The 18,570-nt window shown below is 59.8% G+C and overlaps 1 protein-coding gene across 1 annotated transcript in view; it reads left to right on the top strand.

Moving 5' to 3' along the window:
• The window catches only part of TNXB (tenascin XB), an 89,975-nt gene that overhangs the window by 55,801 nt on the left and 15,604 nt on the right, over positions 1-18,570 (top strand). The window contains 11 exon segments of the mRNA XM_078848394.1: positions 3,276-3,569; positions 4,291-4,584; positions 5,450-5,743; positions 6,786-7,079; positions 8,048-8,341; positions 9,735-10,028; positions 11,020-11,313; positions 12,406-12,699; positions 14,980-15,390; positions 16,208-16,495; positions 17,939-18,229. Coding sequence (XP_078704520.1) covers positions 3,276-3,569; positions 4,291-4,584; positions 5,450-5,743; positions 6,786-7,079; positions 8,048-8,341; positions 9,735-10,028; positions 11,020-11,313; positions 12,406-12,699; positions 14,980-15,390; positions 16,208-16,495; positions 17,939-18,229 — 3,342 coding nt within the window.

Genomic DNA, 18,570 nt, shown 5'->3' with positions numbered 1-18,570 from the left:
GGGGGAAGGGTGGGCGGAGGTGTATGGGGACGGATGGAGGGACGGGGGAAGGGTGGGCGGAGGTGTATGGGGACTGGGGGAAGGGTGGGCGGAGGTGTATGGGGACGGATGGAGGGACGGGGGAAGGGTGGGCGGAGGTGTATGGGGACTGGGGGAAGGGTGGGCGGAGGTGTATGGGGACGGATGGAGGGACGGGGAAGGGTGGGCGGAGGTGTATGGGGACTGGGGGAAGGGTGGGCGGAGGTGTATGGGGACGGATGGAGGGACGGGGGAAGGGTGGGCGGAGGTGTATGGGGACGGATGGAGGGACGGGGGAAGGGTGGGCGGAGGTGTATGGGGACGGATGGAGGGACGGGGGAAGGGTGGGCGGAGGTGTATGGGGACTGGGGGAAGGGTGGGCGGAGGTGTATGGGGACGGATGGAGGGACGGGGGAAGGGTGGGCGGAGGTGTATGGGGACGGATGGAGGGACGGGGGAGCGGAGGTGTACGGGGACGGATGGAGGGACGAGGGAAGGGTGGGCGGAGGTGTATGGGGACGGATGGAGGGACGGGGGAGCGGAGGTGTATGGGGACGGATGGAGGGACGGGGGAAGGGTGGGCGGAGGTGTATGGGGACTGGGGGAAGGGTGGGCGGAGGTGTATGGGGACGGATGGAGGGACGGGGGAAGGGTGGGCGGAGGTGTATGGGGACTGGGGGAAGGGTGGGCGGAGGTGTATGGGGACGGATGGAGGGACGGGGGAAGGGTGGGCGGAGGTGTATGGGGACGGATGGAGGGACGGGGGAGCGGAGGTGTATGGGGACGGATGGAGGGACGGGGGAAGGGTGGGCGGAGGTGTATGGGGACGGATGGAGGGACGGGGAAGGGTGGGCGGAGGTGTATGGGGACGGATGGAGGGACGGGGGAAGGGTGGGCGGAGGTGTATGGGGACGGATGGAGGGACGGGGAAGGGTGGGCGGAGGTGTATGGGGACGGATGGAGGGACGGGGGAAGGGTGGGCGGAGGTGTATGGGGACGGATGGAGGGACGGGGAAGGGTGGGCGGAGGTGTATGGGGACGGATGGAGGGACGGGGGAAGGGTGGGCGGAGGTGTATGGGGACGGATGGAGGGACGGGGGAAGGGTGGGCGGAGGTGTATGGGGACGGATGGAGGGACGGGGAAGGGTGGGCGGAGGTGTATGGGGACGGATGGAGGGACGGGGGAAGGGTGGGCGGAGGTGTATGGGGACGGATGGAGGGACGGGGAAGGGTGGGCGGAGGTGTATGGGGACGGATGGAGGGACGGGGGAAGGGTGGGCGGAGGTGTATGGGGACGGATGGAGGGACGGGGGAGCGGAGGTGTACGGGGACGGATGGAGGGACGAGGGAAGGGTGGGCGGAGGTGTATGGGGACGGATGGAGGGACGGGGGAGCGGAGGTGTATGGGGACGGATGGAGGGACGGGGGAAGGGTGGGCGGAGGTGTATGGGGACGGATGGAGGGACGGGGGAAGGGTGGGCGGAGGTGTATGGGGACTGGGGGAAGGGTGGGCGGAGGTGTATGGGGACGGATGGAGGGACGGGGGAAGGGTGGGCGGAGGTGTATGGGGACGGATGGAGGGACGGGGGAGCGGAGGTGTATGGGGACGGATGGAGGGACGGGGGAAGGGTGGGCGGAGGTGTATGGGGACGGATGGAGGGACGGGGAAGGGTGGGCGGAGGTGTATGGGGACGGATGGAGGGACGGGGGAAGGGTGGGCGGAGGTGTATGGGGACGGATGGAGGGACGGGGAAGGGTGGGCGGAGGTGTATGGGGACGGATGGAGGGACGGGGGAAGGGTGGGCGGAGGTGTATGGGGACGGATGGAGGGACGGGGAAGGGTGGGCGGAGGTGTATGGGGACGGATGGAGGGACGGGGGAAGGGTGGGCGGAGGTGTATGGGGACGGATGGAGGGACGGGGAAGGGTGGGCGGAGGTGTATGGGGACGGATGGAGGGACGGGGAAGGGTGGGCGGAGGTGTATGGGGACGGATGGAGGGACGGGGGAAGGGTGGGCGGAGGTGTATGGGGACGGATGGAGGGACGGGGGAAGGGTGGGCGGAGGTGTATGGGGACGGATGGAGGGACGGGGAAGGGTGGGCGGAGGTGTATGGAGACGGATGGAGGGACGGGGGAAGGGTGGGCGGAGGTGTATGGGGACGGATGGAGGGACGGGGGAAGGGTGGGCGGAGGTGTATGGGGACTGGGGGAAGGGTGGGCGGAGGTGTATGGGGACGGATGGAGGGACGGGGGAAGGGTGGGCGGAGGTGTATGGGGACGGATGGAGGGACGGGGGAGCGGAGGTGTACGGGGACGGATGGAGGGACGAGGGAAGGGTGGGCGGAGGTGTATGGGGACGGATGGAGGGACGGGGAAGGGTGGGCGGAGGTGTATGGGGACGGATGGAGGGACGGGGAAGGGTGGGCGGAGGTGTATGGGGACGGATGGAGGGACGGGGAAGGGTGGGCGGAGGTGTATGGGGACGGATGGAGGGACGGGGGAAGGGTGGGCGGAGGTGTATGGGGACGGATGGAGGGACGGGGAAGGGTGGGCGGAGGTGTATGGGGACGGATGGAGGGACGGGGGAAGGGTGGGCGGAGGTGTATGGGGACGGATGGAGGGACGGGGGAAGGGTGGGCGGAGGTGTATGGGGATGTGTGTGGGGAAGGATGGGTGTTTTGGGGGATTCACCGGTAGTTGTATGCGTGTGACTCTGTGGCCAGCTGCCGTTGTCAGAAACAAGGCCCGGATGGTTGTGGTGATGAATGCATGGATGGACGGGTAGACGGACGGATGGTATGGTGATGGATGGATGTGTATGGGGATGGAGGAGTTTCTGGGGGTGGATGGGTGTCAATGGGGATCTTTACAGTGATGTTGGTGGGTTTGGTTCACCCCCTTCTCTTTCTCTCTCATTTGTTCTTCCTTCCCCCTCTCTCCTCCCGTCTGAGCTCAGCTCTCACCGAGGTTTGTGCCGGTCGCTCTGGGCCGACCCCTCCATGGGGTGGGATCGCCGCGGTGAACTCGGGAATGTGGGATCCTCTTTATAGACTTTCACCATCCGCCTGTCTGCAATTCTACTTCCCAGAAGCAGGATCCATCCGTGTCCTGGGACTGGTCCCTTAGTATCCCTGCACCCTCCCCCTGCTAATTCTCTCTGCAGATCCCCTCTGGCCTAGGAATAACCCAGACCCTGAAGGATCCGGTGAGCCCTGCCCACCCCGGCTGCGCTCTTCACCCCCCTCTCTCTGTTCCAGCTGCAGCGCCGCGGGAGGAAGAACCCGCCCCCCAGCCCAGCCTGGGGGAGCTCTCGGCCTCCGACGTCACCCACGACTCCGCCCTGCTCTCCTGGACCGTCCAGGCCGGGGACTTCGACTCCTTCCTCCTCCAGTACAAGGACGCGGAGGGTAAACCCCAGGCGCTGCCCGTGGACGGGGGATCCCGCACGGTCACCGTCGCCAACCTGGCCCCCTCCCGCCGATACAAGTTCAACCTCTACGGCATCTCCAGCCATAAGCGCCTCGGCCCCGTCTCCACCGACGCCGTCACAGGTCAGCGGCTGCCCCCGGGGGTGCCGAGCCCCTTCCCCTCGTACCCCGCTTTGCCCTGCAGCACAGTAACGGTGCTGGCCATCGCGAAGACGTTCTTCTCTTCCATCTTCTCTTCGTGGTCTCTCTCCATTGCACAGGAGCTTGGGGGATCAAGATGCTGCTTCCAGCCCATGTTCCTCTGTCCCGCTTGTCTGAGTCTGCCCCAGTCCCCCTTCCTTGGACTGTCTATGGACCTCTTTATGGGGCCTACACATGACTGTGTACTCCTCCGTCCATCTCCAGCATGTGGCCACACCTCCATCCATCCATCCCCAGCATCCATCCATCTATCCATCCCCAACATGTACCCACACCTCCATCCATCCCCAGCATCCATCCATCCATCTCCAACTTGTACCCTCACCTGCATCCATCCATCCGTCCATCCCCAGCATCCATCTATCGCTAACTTGTAGCCACACCTCCATCCAACCCCAGCATCCATCCATCCATCCATCTCTCCCATTCAGGATACACTCAGGGTCACCCAGGCCCCCTCTCGAGGTCCCATCTCTCCTTTTTGCTCCCTTTCGACCTCCCCGCTTAACTTTTCACCCCCTGCAGAGTCCCTGGGTAACGGGGCATGAGCCCCAGCACGCCCTGCCCCTGCTCTCTCTGGTTCATTGTCCCCGCTTGGACTCAGCGAGTGGCCATGCCCCTCACCCCCCAATCTCTCTTCCAGCCATGGCACCGCGGGAGGAGGGAGTCGGGACGCAGCTCCGCCTGGGGGAGCTCTCGGTGGCCAACGCAGCCCACAACTCTCTTGACCTTTTCTGGACCGTGGAGGTGGGGACCTTCGACTCCTTCATCCTCCAGTACCGGGACGCAGAGGGCAACCCCCGGGCGCTGCCCGTGGACGGTGCCCTGCGCTCCCTCCATCTCCATGACCTGGCCCCCTCCCGCAGATACAAGTTCAACCTCTACGGCATCTCCGGCCGCAAGCGCCTCGGCCCCGTCTCCACCGACGCCGTCACAGGTCAGCGGCTGAGCCCAGGTGCCTGGGTCTCCTCGGCCTCTCTGGCTCCTCGAGCGTCACGTCTCTCTCCGGAGCCGCTTGTGCCCGTGTCCTTGCTCACAGCACGGGCGTACACCATGTGTCTGTCTGTGCTGAGAGCCACCCGGCCGCCAGCCCATCCCCAGGGTCCTGGGGCTGCGTCCTCCTCCTCCTCCCACGCTCCGTCTATCTCCTGTGCCTAGTTCTCTGCCTCCTTCCACCTTCTCTCTCTTTCTGCCTTCAGCTTCTCCCAATGCCAGGCAACCGGCTCTTTCTTCCTCCTTCTGTCCATCCAATGCCCTTCTTTTATCTCCTTCACTCTCCTGCTTCTACCCTCCGGCTGGTCTGTGCCTTTCTTTCTGCCTCCCCCTTCTTTCTCTCTTTGTCTGTCATCTGTGAGTCCAGGGATCCTCCCCTTCTCTCCCCTTTCCGTGATCGATCTACTCCTCATTTCTCTTTCTCCTCCACTTTCACTCTCTGTCCGTCTGCGCCATCCAGTTCTCTCCTTTCCTTCCTCTACGCTGTTTAGTCAACGTTCCTTCCCCATCATTCTTCTGTTTCCTCCCTTTCATGCTTTCATTCTCCCCTTCCCGATCTCTCTCACGCTGTCTCCCCACTTCCCTTGGATTCTTCCCTCTACTTTTCTTCCTCTTTCTTCCTTTGCTGCTTCCCCCCTTTTCTCTCTTCCGTTTCCTCGAACGTTTCCCCTCCTTCCTCATTCATTTTTTCTTTTGGTCGGTTTTGAGTCTATTTTTTTTCTCCACTCTTCTGCTTTCTCTTCCCTCCAATTGTTGCCTTTTATCCCAGACAGTGATCTGCCCCCTTCACCCCCCTCTCTCTGTTCCAGCCGCGGCACCGCAAGAGGAGGAACCCGCCCCCCAGCCCAGCCTGGGGGAGCTCTCGGCCTCCAACGTCACCCACGACTCCGCCCTGCTCTCCTGGACCGTCCAGGCCGGGACCTTCGACTCCTTCGTCCTCCAGTACAAGGACGTGGAGGGCAACCCCCAGGCGCTGCCCGTGGACGGGGGATCCCGCACGGTCACGGTCACCAACCTGGCCCCCTCCTGCCGATACAAGTTCAACCTCTACGGTATCTCCGATCGCAAGCGCCTTGGCCCCGTCTCCACCGACGCCGTCACAGGTCAGCGGCTGCTCCCGGGGTGCCGGCTCCTTCTCCTTGTATCCCGCTTTGCTTTGCAGTGCGGTGGGGACATTAGCCAGTGCTCCAGGGCCATCTCAGGAAGACACTTCTAAGCCTCAGATGTCCAAGACTAGGCTACTGATCATTCAACAGATGAGAGTGTGGGGGGTGGATGGATGGATGGATGGATAGAGGGGGTGTGTGGATAGATGGATAGAGGGGGTGGATGGATGGTTGGAGGGTTGTATTGGGGGATGGATGGACAGCTATATTGGGGGATGGATGGATGGATGGAGGGGGGGTATCAGAGAATTGACAGAATGATAGATGGATGGAGGGGGTGTGTGGATGGATGGGGGTGTGGATGGATGGACGGCTGTATTGGGGGATGGATGGATGGATGGATGGAGGGGGGTGTGGATGCATGGAGGGCTGTATCAGAGAACGGAGGGAATGATGGATGGGTCGAAGGATGGATGTGTTTGACAAGATGGAAGGATGGGTGTGCGGGGGATGAATAGCTGGTAGGAGGACATGTGGAAAGGGATGGGTAGACACTGGGTATTTATGGAGATGGATGGATATGAATGAAAAAGGATGGGGATTGAGGCGTGTGTATACGGCTGGATGGGTGTCAATGGGGATCTTTCCATTGACATTGGAGGCTTTGGTTCACCCCCTTCTCTCTCTCACTCACTTGTTCTTCCTTCCCCCTCTCTCCTCCCATCTCAGCTCAGCTCTGCTCGTGGTTTGTGCCGGTCACTCTGGGCCGACCCCTCCATGGAGGCGGGATGGCTGCGGGGAACCCAGGAATGTGGGATCCTCTTTGCAGACATCCCCCGTCCGTCTGTCTGTCTCCAGCTCTCCTTCCCAGCAGCAGGATCCGACTGTGTCCTGGGGCTGGTCTGTGGGGCTCCCTGCCCCCTCCCTCCGCTAATCCTCTCTGCTGATCCCCTCTGCCTAGGAATTACCTGGCCCCCAAGGACTCAGTGAGCCTCCCTCTACCCCAGCCGCGCCCTTCACCCCCCTCTCTCTGTTCCAGCCGCGGCGCCGCGGGTTGAGGAACCCGCCCCCCAGCCCAGCCTGGGGGAGCTCTCGGCCTCCGATGTCACCCATGACTCCGCCCTGCTCTCCTGGACCGTCCAGGCTGGGGACTTCGACTCCTTCCTCCTTCAGTACAAGGACGCGAAGGGCAAACCTCAGGCGCTGCCCGTGGATGGGGGATCCCGCACGGTCACCGTCACCAACCTGGCCCCCTCCCGCCGATACAAGTTCAACCTCTACGGCATCTCCGGCCGCAAGCGCCTCGGCCCCGTCTCCACCGACGCCGTCACAGGTCAGCGGCTGGACCCGGGGGTGCTGGTCCCTTCCCCACCCGCCCCCTTTGCTTTGCTGCCAGCCGGGATCTTCCTGGGAAAACACGTCCCAGACTCCAACCTCCACAATCCACCTACCAGCCATTCAATGGGTGGAGGAGTTTGGATGGGAATGGAGGGGTGGCTAGACAGCTGGATTGATGTGCATGGAGCAGACTGACTGACTGGAGCCATGTGCTTGGGGTGCATGGATCAATGAGTGAATAGATAGATGGATGGCTGTCTATGGGGAGATGGAGGGATGAATGGACGGATGGAGGGGATGGTCATGGATGGATAGATGGATGAATGGATGTCTATGGGGATTGGTGGGGATGGATAGAGATGAATGGATGGATGGGTAGGTGGATGAATGGATGGATGTGTAGACGGGTGGCTGTCTGGGGGCATGGATGGGGATAAAGGGGATGGTCACGGCTGGACAGATAGATGAATGGGTGTGTATGAGGACGGAGGGATGTTTGGAGAAGTGGTTGGGGCTAGACGGGTATGGGCGTTTCTGGGGCTGGATGGGTGTAAATGGGGATCTTTCCATTGATGGTGGTGGCTTTGGTTCACCCCCTTCTCTTTCTCTGTCATTTGTTCTTCCTTCCCTCTCTCTCCTCCCCTCTCAGCTCAGCTCTTACCATGGTTTGTGCTGGTCACTCTGGGCCGACCCCTCCATGGAGGCGGGATGGCCCCGGGAACCCAGGTGGGAATGTGGGATCCTCCTTGCAGACATGCCACATCTGTCTGTCTGTCCCCAGCTCTCCTTCCCGGAAGCAGGATCCAGCTGTGTCCTGGGGCTGGTCCCTGGGGCTCCCTGCACCCTCTGTCCGCTAATCCTATCCACTGGTCCCCTCTCGTTTGGAATAAAGCAGCCCCCCAAGGACACAGAGAGCCACCACATATCCCGGCTGCACCCTTCACCCCCCTCTCTCTGTTCCAGCCGCAGCACCGAGGGAGGAGGAACCCGCCCCCCAGCCCAGCCTGGGGGAGCTCTCGGCCTCTGACGTCACCCACGACTCCATCCCGCTCTCCTGGACCGTGGAGGAGGGGACCTTCGACTCCTTCCTCCTCCAGTACAAGGACGCAGAGGGCAACCCCCAGGCGCTGCCCGTGGACGGGGGATCCCGCACGGTCACCGTCGCCAACCTGGCCCCCTCCCGCCGTTACAAGTTCAACCTCTACGGCATCTCCGGCCGCAAGCGCCTCGGCCCCGTCTCCACCGACGCCGTCACAGGTCAGCAGCTGCTCCCGGGGGTGCTGGCCCCTTCCCCACCCGCCCCCTTTGCTTTGCTGCCAGCCAGGACCTCCTGGGAAGATGCTTCCAAGTCTCCAACCTCCACAACCCGTCTACCAGCCGTTCAACAGATAGAGGACTTTGGATGGGGATGGCTGAGTGGATAGACAGACGGATTGATGTCCATGGAGCAGACTGAACGAATGGATCAATATGTATGGGGTGACTGGATCAATGATTGTATGGATAGATGGATGGCTGTCTATGGGGATGGATGGATGGATGGATGGATGGATAGTGTGGCAAGAAGGCCGATGTTTATATGGTGGGTTCTGCGCTTTTCTTGGAGAGGGGCTAAGATGTCACCCCTTGCCCCTGCTCTTGGGTGCTGAGGGCCCCGCTACTAGGCCGGGAAGGCGGTAGAGGAGGGAAATGGGGGAGGGAAACTTGCTCCTCCCTCTAAGCCCCAGCCCCAGCCCCTCTCAGCCCTTGCGGGTTTCTTACCCTCATCCCCCTTAGGTGGGGTTACCCTCGGCCCTTAGATGCTGGGGGGAAGGGAGTCTCCCTGTCCTGCTGGGGCAGGGTCTCCCTTACTTCAGTTCTCAGGTCTTCCAAATCTCTCAACGCTCCTCCAAGCTCCAGTCCTCTCTCCTTCCTCCTCCTCCTCTGACTGCCTGAAGCAGGGGGTTTTATTAGGTTTTTGACAGGGTTTAATTGACCTCAGGTGCTCCAATTAATCTGTAGCCACCCTCCCTCGTCTACAGGGAACCAGGCCTCAATTAGCCTAGGGCTTATATATCTCCCCTCGACCACTCCCCCACTGCTTCCTGGCCCCCCCGTATCACAATAGATAGGTAGATGGATGGCTGTCTAAGGGTATGGATGATATGGGATGGGGACGGGGATGAATGAATAAATAAATAAATGAATGCGTGTGTATGAGGATGGAGGGATGTTTCGAGGAGTGGTTGGGGATGGATGGGTATCAATGGGGATCTTCCCATTGATGCTGGAGGCTTTGGTTCACCCCCTTCTCTTTCTCTCTCGTTTGTTCTTCCTTCCCCCTCTCTCCTCCCGTCTCAGCTCAGCTCTGCCCATGGTTTGTGCCGGTCACTCTGGGCCAACCCCTCCATGGAGGCGGGATGGCCGCGGAGAATGTGGAAATGTGGGATCCTCTTTGCAGATTTGCCCCGTCCGTCTGTCTGTCCCCAGCTCTCCTTCGCAGCAGCAGGGTCTGGCTGTGTCCTGGGGCCGATACCTGGGGCTCCCTGCACCCTCCCTCTGCTAATCCTCTCTCCAGATCCCCTCTGCCCAGGAATATCGCCGCCCCCAAGGACCTGGCAAACCACCCTGCACCCCAACCACATCCTTCACCCCCCTCTCTCTGTTCCAGCCGCGGCACCGCGGGAGGAGGAACCCGCCCCCCAGCCCAGCCTGGGGGAGCTCTCGGCCTCCGATGTCACCCACGACTCCATCCTGCTCTCCTGGACCGTCCAGGCCGGGGACTTTGACTCCTTCCTCCTCCAGTACAAGGACACGGAGGGCAAACCCCAGGCACTGCCCGTGGACGGGGGATCCCGCACGGTCACGGTCACCAACCTGGCCCCCTCCCGAAGATACAAGTTCAACCTCTACGGCATCTCCGGCCGCAAGCGCCTTGGCCCCATCTCCACCGACGCCGTCACAGGTCAGCGGCTGGACCCGGGGCACCAGGTCCTTCCCCTCCCGCCCCCTTTGCTTTGCAGTGTGGTGGGGACAACAGCTGCCAGCAGGGACCTTCCTGGGAAGACACGTCCTAGACTCCCACCTCCACGTCCCATCGACTGGCCACTCAACAGATGGAAGCATATGGTTTGGTGGATAGACAGACAGGCACCTGGATCGATGTGTTTGGAGCAGTTTGACTGAATGGATCGATGTCTGTGGGGTGCATGGATCAGTGAGTGAATAGACAGGTGGATGGCTGTGGGTGGGGATGGATGGATGGATAGATAGATCAATTGAGGGCTGTCTAAGGGTATGGATGGTGTTGGATGGGGATGGTATGGATGGATAAATAGATGAATGGGTGTGTATGAAGATGCAGGGCTGGATGGAGAAGTGTCTGGAGCTGGATGCCTGTCTATGGGGATTGGTGGAGATGGTGAATGGATGGATGTGTAGATGGGTGGCTGTCTAGGGACATAGATGGGGATGGAGGAGATGGTCATGGATGGACAGATAGATGAATGGGTGTGTATGAAGTTGGAGGGATGGAGGCGTGTGTATGGGGCTGGATGGGTATCAATCGGGATCTTTCCATTGATGTTGGTGGCTTTGGTTCACCCCCTTCTCTTTCTCCCTCATTTGTTCTTCCTTCCCCCCTCTCCTCCCGTCTGAGCTCAGCTCTGCCCATGGTTTGTGCTGGTCACTCTGGGCCAACCCCTCCACGGAGGTGTGATGGCTGCGGGGAAAGTGGGATCCTCTTTGCAGACATGCCCCGTCTGTCTGTCTGTCCCCAGCTCTCCTTCCCAACAGGAGGATCCGGCTGTGTCCTGGGGCCGGTCTCTGGTGCTCCCTGCACCCTCCCCCCGCTAATCCTCTCTACAGATCCCCTTTGGCTAGGAATTACCCGGCCCCACCAAGGACCTAGCGAGCTGCCCTGCCCGCCGTCCTTCACCCCCCTCTCTCTGTTCCAGCCGTGGCACCGCGGGAGGAGGAACCCGCCTCCCAGCCCAGCCTGGGGGAGCTCTCAGCCTCCGACGTCACCCATGACTCCGCCCTGCTCTCCTGGACTGTCCAAGTTGGGACCTTCGACTCCTTCCTCCTCCAGTACAAGGACGCGGAGGGCAAACCCCAGGCGCTGCCCGTGAATGGAGAATCTCACACGGTCACCATCACCAACCTGGCCCCCTCCCGCCGATACAAGTTCAACCTCTACGGCATCTCCGGCCGCAAGCGCCTCGGCCCCGTCTCCACCGATGCTGTCACAGGTCAGCGGCTGCTCTGGGGGTGCCGGCTCCATCCCCTCCTGCCCCCTTTGCTTTGCAGCATGGTGGGGACAAGAGCTGCCATTTGGGACCTTCCTGAGAAGATGCTTCCCAGACTCCAACCTCCACAACTCGTCTACCGGCCATTCAATGGGTGGAGGAGTTTGGATGGGGATAGATGGGTGGATAGACAGACAGATGGATCGAAGTGCATGGAGCAGACTGAATTTATGGATCGATGTGTATGGGATGCATGGATAAATGAATAGATGGATGACTATGTATGGGGATGGGTGAGGATGGATGGATGGGGATGGATGGAGATGGATGGATGAGGATGGGGATGGATGGATAGGTAGATGGAACAATGGTTTTCTAAGGGTATAGATGGTGTTGGATGGTGAAGGTGATGGATGGATAAATAGATAAATTAGTGTGTATGAGGGTGGAGAGATGGATAGAGGCATGTCGGGGGCTGGATGGCTGTCTATGGGGATTAATGTAGATGGCTGGATGGATGAATAGCTGGATGGATGAATGGATGGATGGATAGGTAGATGAATGGCTGTCTATGGGTATAGATGGGGATGGAGGGGATGGTCACGGATGGACAGATAGATGAATGGTTGTATATGAGGATGGATGCATGGAGGGAGGAGTGTCTGGGGCTGGATAGGTGTGACTGGGGATCTTTCCATTGACATTGGTGGTTTTGGTTCACCCCCTTCTCTTTCTCTCTCATTTCTTCTTCCTTCCCCCTCTCTCCTCCCATCTCAGCTCAGCTGTCACTGAGGTTTGTGCCAGTCGCTCTGGGCCCACCCCTCGCGGGAAGCGGGATGGCCTTGGGGAACCTGGGAATGTGGGATCCTCCTTGCAGACATGCCACATCTGTCTGTCTGTCTGTGTGTCCCCAGCTCTCCTTCCTGGAAGCGGGATCCAGCTGTGTCCTGGGGCCAGTCGCGGGGCTCCCTGAAATCTCCCACCGCTAATCCTCTCTTCAGGTCCCATCTCGCTTGGAATAACCCAGCACCCCAAGGACCCAGCGAGCTGCCCCCTACCCTGGCCGCACCCTTCACCCCCCTCTCTCTGTTCCAGCCGCGGCACCGCGGGAGGAGGAACCCGCCCCCCAGCCCAGCCTGGGGGAGCTCTCGGCCTCTGACGTCACCCACGACTCCATCCCGCTCTCCTGGACCCTGGAGGAGGGGACCTTCGACTCCTTCCTCCTCCAGTACAAGGACGCGGAGGGCAAACCCCAGGCGCTGCCCGTGGACGGGGGATCCCGCACGGTCACCGTCGCCAACCTGGCCCCCTCCCGCCGATACAAGTTCAACCTCTACGGCATCTCCGGCCACAAGCGCCTCGGCCCCGTCTCCACCGACGCCGTCACAGGTCAGCGGCTGCTCCCGGGGGTGCCGGCTCCTTCCCCTCCTGCCCTCTTTGCTTTGCAGTGTCAGGGACGCCGTCCGCTGGGCCAGGACCTTCCTAGGAAGATACTTTCCAGACTCCACCTCCATGACCCAGTTATTAGCCATCCATGGATGGAGAGGGGGTCGTGGGGGGAAGAATGGGGGGGCGTTTGGACGGATAGAGAGGGGGTCGTGGGGGGAAGAATGGGGGGTCGGGTGGATGGATAGAGATGCCAGTTAATATGTACGGGAAGGATGGATGCAGAGTTGGGTTGGTTTGCGTTGGATGTGTACGGGGAAGGATCTACAGGTGTCCCCAGGGATGGACGGATGGGTGTGTGTGGGGATGGGGGGATGGTGGGAGGGGTGGATGGAGGAGTGTGTGGGGATGGATAGGTGTCAGTGGGGATCTTTCTACTGGTGTTAGTGGCTTTGGGTCACCCCCTTTCTTTCCGGGAATATGGCGAGGTGTGTGCTCCCTGAGTGGCATGCCGGGTAATCACCATGTGTGACGTTCCTCAGGGTGCAGCCTGGACCCCTGGATTCCCTTCAGCCACCAGCCTGGGCTGCCTTTTACACTGCTTTGCTGTGAACAACCACTAGCGTGTAAAGTCACTCCCAGCTGAATGCAAGACTGCTGTGCCCAGCCACCCGTGAATAGATACAGGGTGACACCCGCGTGTCCCTCCATCCCAGCCTTGCCCCCAGAATGTGCGTCTCATGCCATTCTATAATCCACGGGACGGTACAAGCTCAGACATCATCCGCCGTTGCCCCAGCCCCATTGACCTGGGCAGGGAGTCTCCCAAACACTTCAGGCAAACACGCTGGTTTAGACAAGACAATAAAACAAGTTTTTTAACTAGATTTCAGGTGATTAGAAAGGGTAGGGCATAAAAGTCAGAACTGGTTACAAAAGAAATAAAGAAATAAACACGCAAGCTAATTCCTCAACTTTGCCAAGCTCAATAGGATTTGAAGTAACTGGTTTTCTCGCCACACCAGATGCCGCAGCCAGTTCACAGGTAGGATTCCCTTTCAGACTGGGACCAGTCCCCTTTGTTCAGTATTCTTCAGGTGTGCGTTGATGTGATGAGCAGAGAGCTGTAAGGTGGAGAGGCTAGGGACATTTCCCTCCCTTCTTATATGCCCGTCCTTTGTGCTGGAAAGATCTTCTCTGGGTCATGGGGGCCGGCAGTTCCATTACCTATGTGAGCTCCAAACTATCCTTCATTTGAATTGTAAATTTCTTTTTTACACCTCTCCCCTTGCTGGAGAATGTCCGATTAAGTAAGCGACAGCCCACTTGACTGTGTTGATGCCTGTCTGGGGTTGCCAGTGTGTCTTTGGCTCTGAAAAATGGGTTTGTTGGCATTACCCAGAACTGCAACATGTTTCAATAACAATCATACATAGCTTTACACACAGTGCTGTTATACACAGCTTAACAGGACAATGATGTCCAGCAGATTATGAGTTTTCAAATGATACCTCACAAGGCATCCTTTGTACAAAATATATCATAACTGTATAAAGGTGTGAACATGGGGTACAGGGTGTCACAGGAGGGTTACTAACCTCAGCTGGCTCTTTATTCAGGCAGCTCACGGCTAAACGTCCCAGCCCTGTGCTTGCAGACTGATGTCCCGGCATCCCCGCCACACCCTTCCCTCCTGCAACTGGTCTGCACCTGCCAGGTTCCAGGCAGGGTTACTGGAGGATAAGGCCAGAAGGGACCGGGCTGATTGTCCCGTCTGACCCTTGTACACCACAGGCCAGAGAATGTCCCCCAGTTCCCTCCGTACTGAGCCCAGACACTGAGGCTTGGCTAACGCGTGTCCTAGCGAGGCAGCCGGGTTGGGTCTGCAGCTGTGCGGAGGTGGAGAGGACATGGCTTCCCAGGGAAGAGCAATTCCCCACACTGGGGAGCGTGGGCCAAATTTCTGAGTGGGGTTCGTCTGCGTTTGTGTCCAGCCCCTGGGTCATGTTCTGCGCGTCTCTGCTGGGTTACAGAGCCTGGCGGAGCCTGGGGGGTTGTCGCGGCTTTTCTCCCCGAGGGGTCACAATTTGAGGCAACCCTCAGTCGTCTCTCCAAGGGGCTGAACAGCCTGAGCTCTCTGACCGTGGGGGCTGGGGGCCCTTTGGGTTCACGCGCTAGGAGATGTGTCAGCCCAGAGCACCTCGGACCAGCCCGCAGGATGTCTGGGTGGGACGGGATGGGGGTCTTCCCCAATGCTTTGCATCCACAGGCTGTTCCCATCAGTCCCGGTGCCCCCCGACCCCATCACCCAGCTCTCCCTGACGCTTCTGCCCCCTATTTCCCCTCTGCGGCGAGTCCCCAAGGAATCGTTCATCGAATCCGCACCCAACTTTGTTCCAGCTGCGGGGCCACGGGAGGAGGAACCCGCCCTCCAGCCCAGCCTGGGGGAGCTCTCGGCCTCCGACGTCACCCACGACTCCGCCCTGATCTCCTGGACCGTAGAGGAGGGGACCTTTGACTCCTTCCTCCTCCAGTACAAGGATGCGGAGGGCAAACCCCAGGCGCTGCCCGTGGACGGGGGATCCCGCTCGGTCACCGTCGCCAACCTGGCCCCCTCCCGCCGATACAAGTTCAACCTCTACGGCATCTCCGGCCGCAAGCGCCTCGGCCCCGTCTCCACCGACGCCGTCACAGGTCAGCGGCTGCTCCAAGGGCGCCGGCTCCGTCCCCTCCCGCCCCCTTTGCTTTCCAGGGTCAGGAGCGCCGGCCACTGGGCCAGGACCTTCTAAGGAAGACACTTGTGAGCCTCAGGCATCTACGACCCTGGCTGCCGACCCTTCAGCAGATAGAGAGTGGGGTGTGTGCGGATGGATGGATAGAGGGGCGTCTCCAGGAATGGAAGAAATGATTCATAGATAGATGGATGGGTGTGTTTGAAAGGATGGCGGGACGAATGGCTGCATAGAAGGATGTGTGTGAATGGATGGATGGACCTTGGGCCTTCATGGGAACGGATGGATGGGAAGGGAATGGCTGGCTGGGTAGATGGGTATGTATGGGGATGAAAGGATGGAGGAGTATCTAGGTCCGCATGGGTGTCAATGGGGATTTTTCCATTGATGTTGGAGGCTTTGGTTCACCCTTTTCTCTTTCTTTCTCATTTGTTCTTCCTTTCCCCTTCTCTCCTCCCGCCTCAACTCAGCTCTCACCGAAGTTTGCGCCGGTTGCCCTGGGCCGACCCCTCCATGGAGGCGGGATGACTGCGGGAAACTCAGGAATGTGGGATCCTCTTTGCAGACATGCCCCGTCCGTCTGTCCCCAGCTCTCCTTCCCAGCAGCAGGATCCGTCACTGTCCCGGGGAGGGGCCCTAGGGCTCCCTGCACCCTCCCCTCACTAATTGTCTCTGCAGATCCCCTCTCACTGGGAATAACCTGGCTTCCCAAGGATGCAGTGAGCCGCCCCCTGACCCTGGCCACACCCTTCACCCCCCTCTCTCTGTTCCCACCACAGCACCACAGGAAGAGGAACCTGCCCCCCAGCCCAGCCTGGGGGAGCTCTCGGCCTCCGACGTCACCCACGACTCCGCCCTGATCTCCTGGACCATGGAGGAGGGGACCTTCGACTCCTTCCTCCTCCAGTACAAGGATGCGGAGGGCAAACCCCAGGCGCTGCCCGTGGACGGGGGATCTCACACGGTCACCGTCACCAACCTGGCCCCCTCCCGCCGATACAAGTTCAACCTCTACGGCATCTCCGGCCGCAAGCGCCTTGGCCCCATCTCCACCGATGCCGTCACAGGTCAGCGGCTGCTCTGGGGGTGCCGGCCTCTTCCCCTCCTGCCCCCTTTGCTTTGCAGTGTGTGGGGACAGCGGCTGCCAGCCGGGACCTTCCTGGGAAGACACGTCCCAGACTCCAACCTCCACAACCCGCCTACCGGCCATTCAGTGGGTGGAGGAGTGTGGATGGAGGTGAATGGGTGGATTGACAGACAGACAGATAGATCAGTGTGTATGAAGCAGACTGAATTAATAGATAGATGACTATGGGGTTAATGAATGAATGAATGAATGAATGAATGAATGAATGAATGAATGAATGAATGAATGAAGATACATGGATGGCTGTTTATAGGGATCAGTGGGGATGGATGGATGGGGAAGGTCATGAATGGATGGATGGATGAATGTGTATGGGGAGGGAGGGAGGGATGGATGGATGGATGGATGGCTGAGCAGATGGATGATGTCTACTGGTAAGGGTGGGAATGGATGGATTGATGGTCATGGATTGATAGATGAAGGGATGGGGATGGATGGATAAGGAAATGGATGGATGGGGATGGATGGAAAAGGAGATGGATGGATGGATGGATGGATAAGGAGATGGATGGATGGGGATGGATGGATGGATGGATGTGGATGGGGTTGGATGGGGATGGAGCTGATGGATAGATGAATGGATGGAGGGGATGGATGTGGATGGATAGGGATGGAGCAGCTGGATAGATGAATGGATGCGTATGGGGAGGGATGGATAAGGAGATGAATGGATGCATATGGAGATGGATGGATGGAGATGGATCGATGAGTGGGGATGGAATGGATGGATAGATGAATGGATGCATATGGGGATGGATGGAGTTTACGGAATTGGATGGGTGTGTTGGGAGATTCACGGCAGAGGTGTGCGTGTCTGGGTAACCCTTCTGCAGGGGGCAGCTACAAGGGCTATGCTGGGTAAGGTCATGGATGCCAGGATAGATGGATGTGACTAGCCATGGGTGATGGATGGATGGGGGAGCGTATGAAGATGGTATGGTCATTTCTGGGGCTGGATAGGTGCCAGTGAGAATGTTTCCATTGGTGTTGGTGGCTTTGATCCACCCCCTTCTCTTTCTCTCTCACTTGTTCTTGCTTCCCCCTCTCTCCTCCCATCTCAGCTCAGCTCTCACCGAGGTTTCTGCTGGTTGCTCTGGGCTGACCGCTCCATGGAGGCGGGATGGCCGTGGGGAGCCCAGGAATGTGGGATCCTCTTTCCAGATATGCCCCATCCATCTGTCCCCAGCTCTCCTTCCCAGAAGGAGGATCCGGCTGTGTCCTGGGGTCGGTCTCTGGTGCTCCCTGCACCCTCCCCCAACCAATCCTCCCTACAGATCCCCTTTGGCTAGGAATTACCCGGCCCCACCAAGGACCTAGCGAGCTGCCCTGCCCGCCGTCCTTCACCCCCCTCCCTCTCTTCCAGCCGCGGTGCCGCGGGAGGAGGAACCTGCCCCCCAACCCAGCCTGGGGGAGCTCTCGGCCTCCGACATCACCCATGACTCCGCCCTGCTCTCCTGGACCGTGGAGGGGACCTTTGACTCTTTCCTCCTCCAGTACAAGGACGCGGAGGGCAAACCCCAGGTGCTGCCCAACGACGGGGCATCCCGCAGGGTCACCATCAACAACCTGGCCCCCTCCCGCCGATACAAGTTCAACCTCTACGGCATCTCTGGCCGCAAGCGCCTCGGCCCCGTCTCCACCGACGCCGTCACAGGTCAGCAGCTGGACCCGGGGTACCAGCCCCTTTCCCACCCCGCTTTGTTTTGCAGTGTCAGAAACGCCGACCACTGGGTCAGGACCTTCCCAGGAAGACACTTCCAATCCTCCAGCCTCCATAAGCAGATTGCCGGCCACTCAATGGGTAGAGAGAGGAGTGTGGATGGGGATGGATGGATAGATGGATAGACAGACAACTGGATCAATGTGTCTTGGGCAGGTTAATTGAATGGATAGATTTGTATGGGGATGGATGGATGGATGGATGGAGACGATGGTAATGAATGGATAGAGAATGGACATATATGGGGGTAGACATACAGACGGTAAGGTGGGTGG

The sequence above is a fragment of the Lepidochelys kempii genome, chromosome 14 (assembly GCF_965140285.1).
Source record: "Lepidochelys kempii isolate rLepKem1 chromosome 14, rLepKem1.hap1, whole genome shotgun sequence".
Lineage (NCBI taxonomy): Eukaryota > Metazoa > Chordata > Testudines > Cheloniidae > Lepidochelys > Lepidochelys kempii.
The sequence above is the reverse complement of the archived record's forward strand: the minus strand, read 5'-3'. Positions and strand labels throughout refer to the sequence as shown.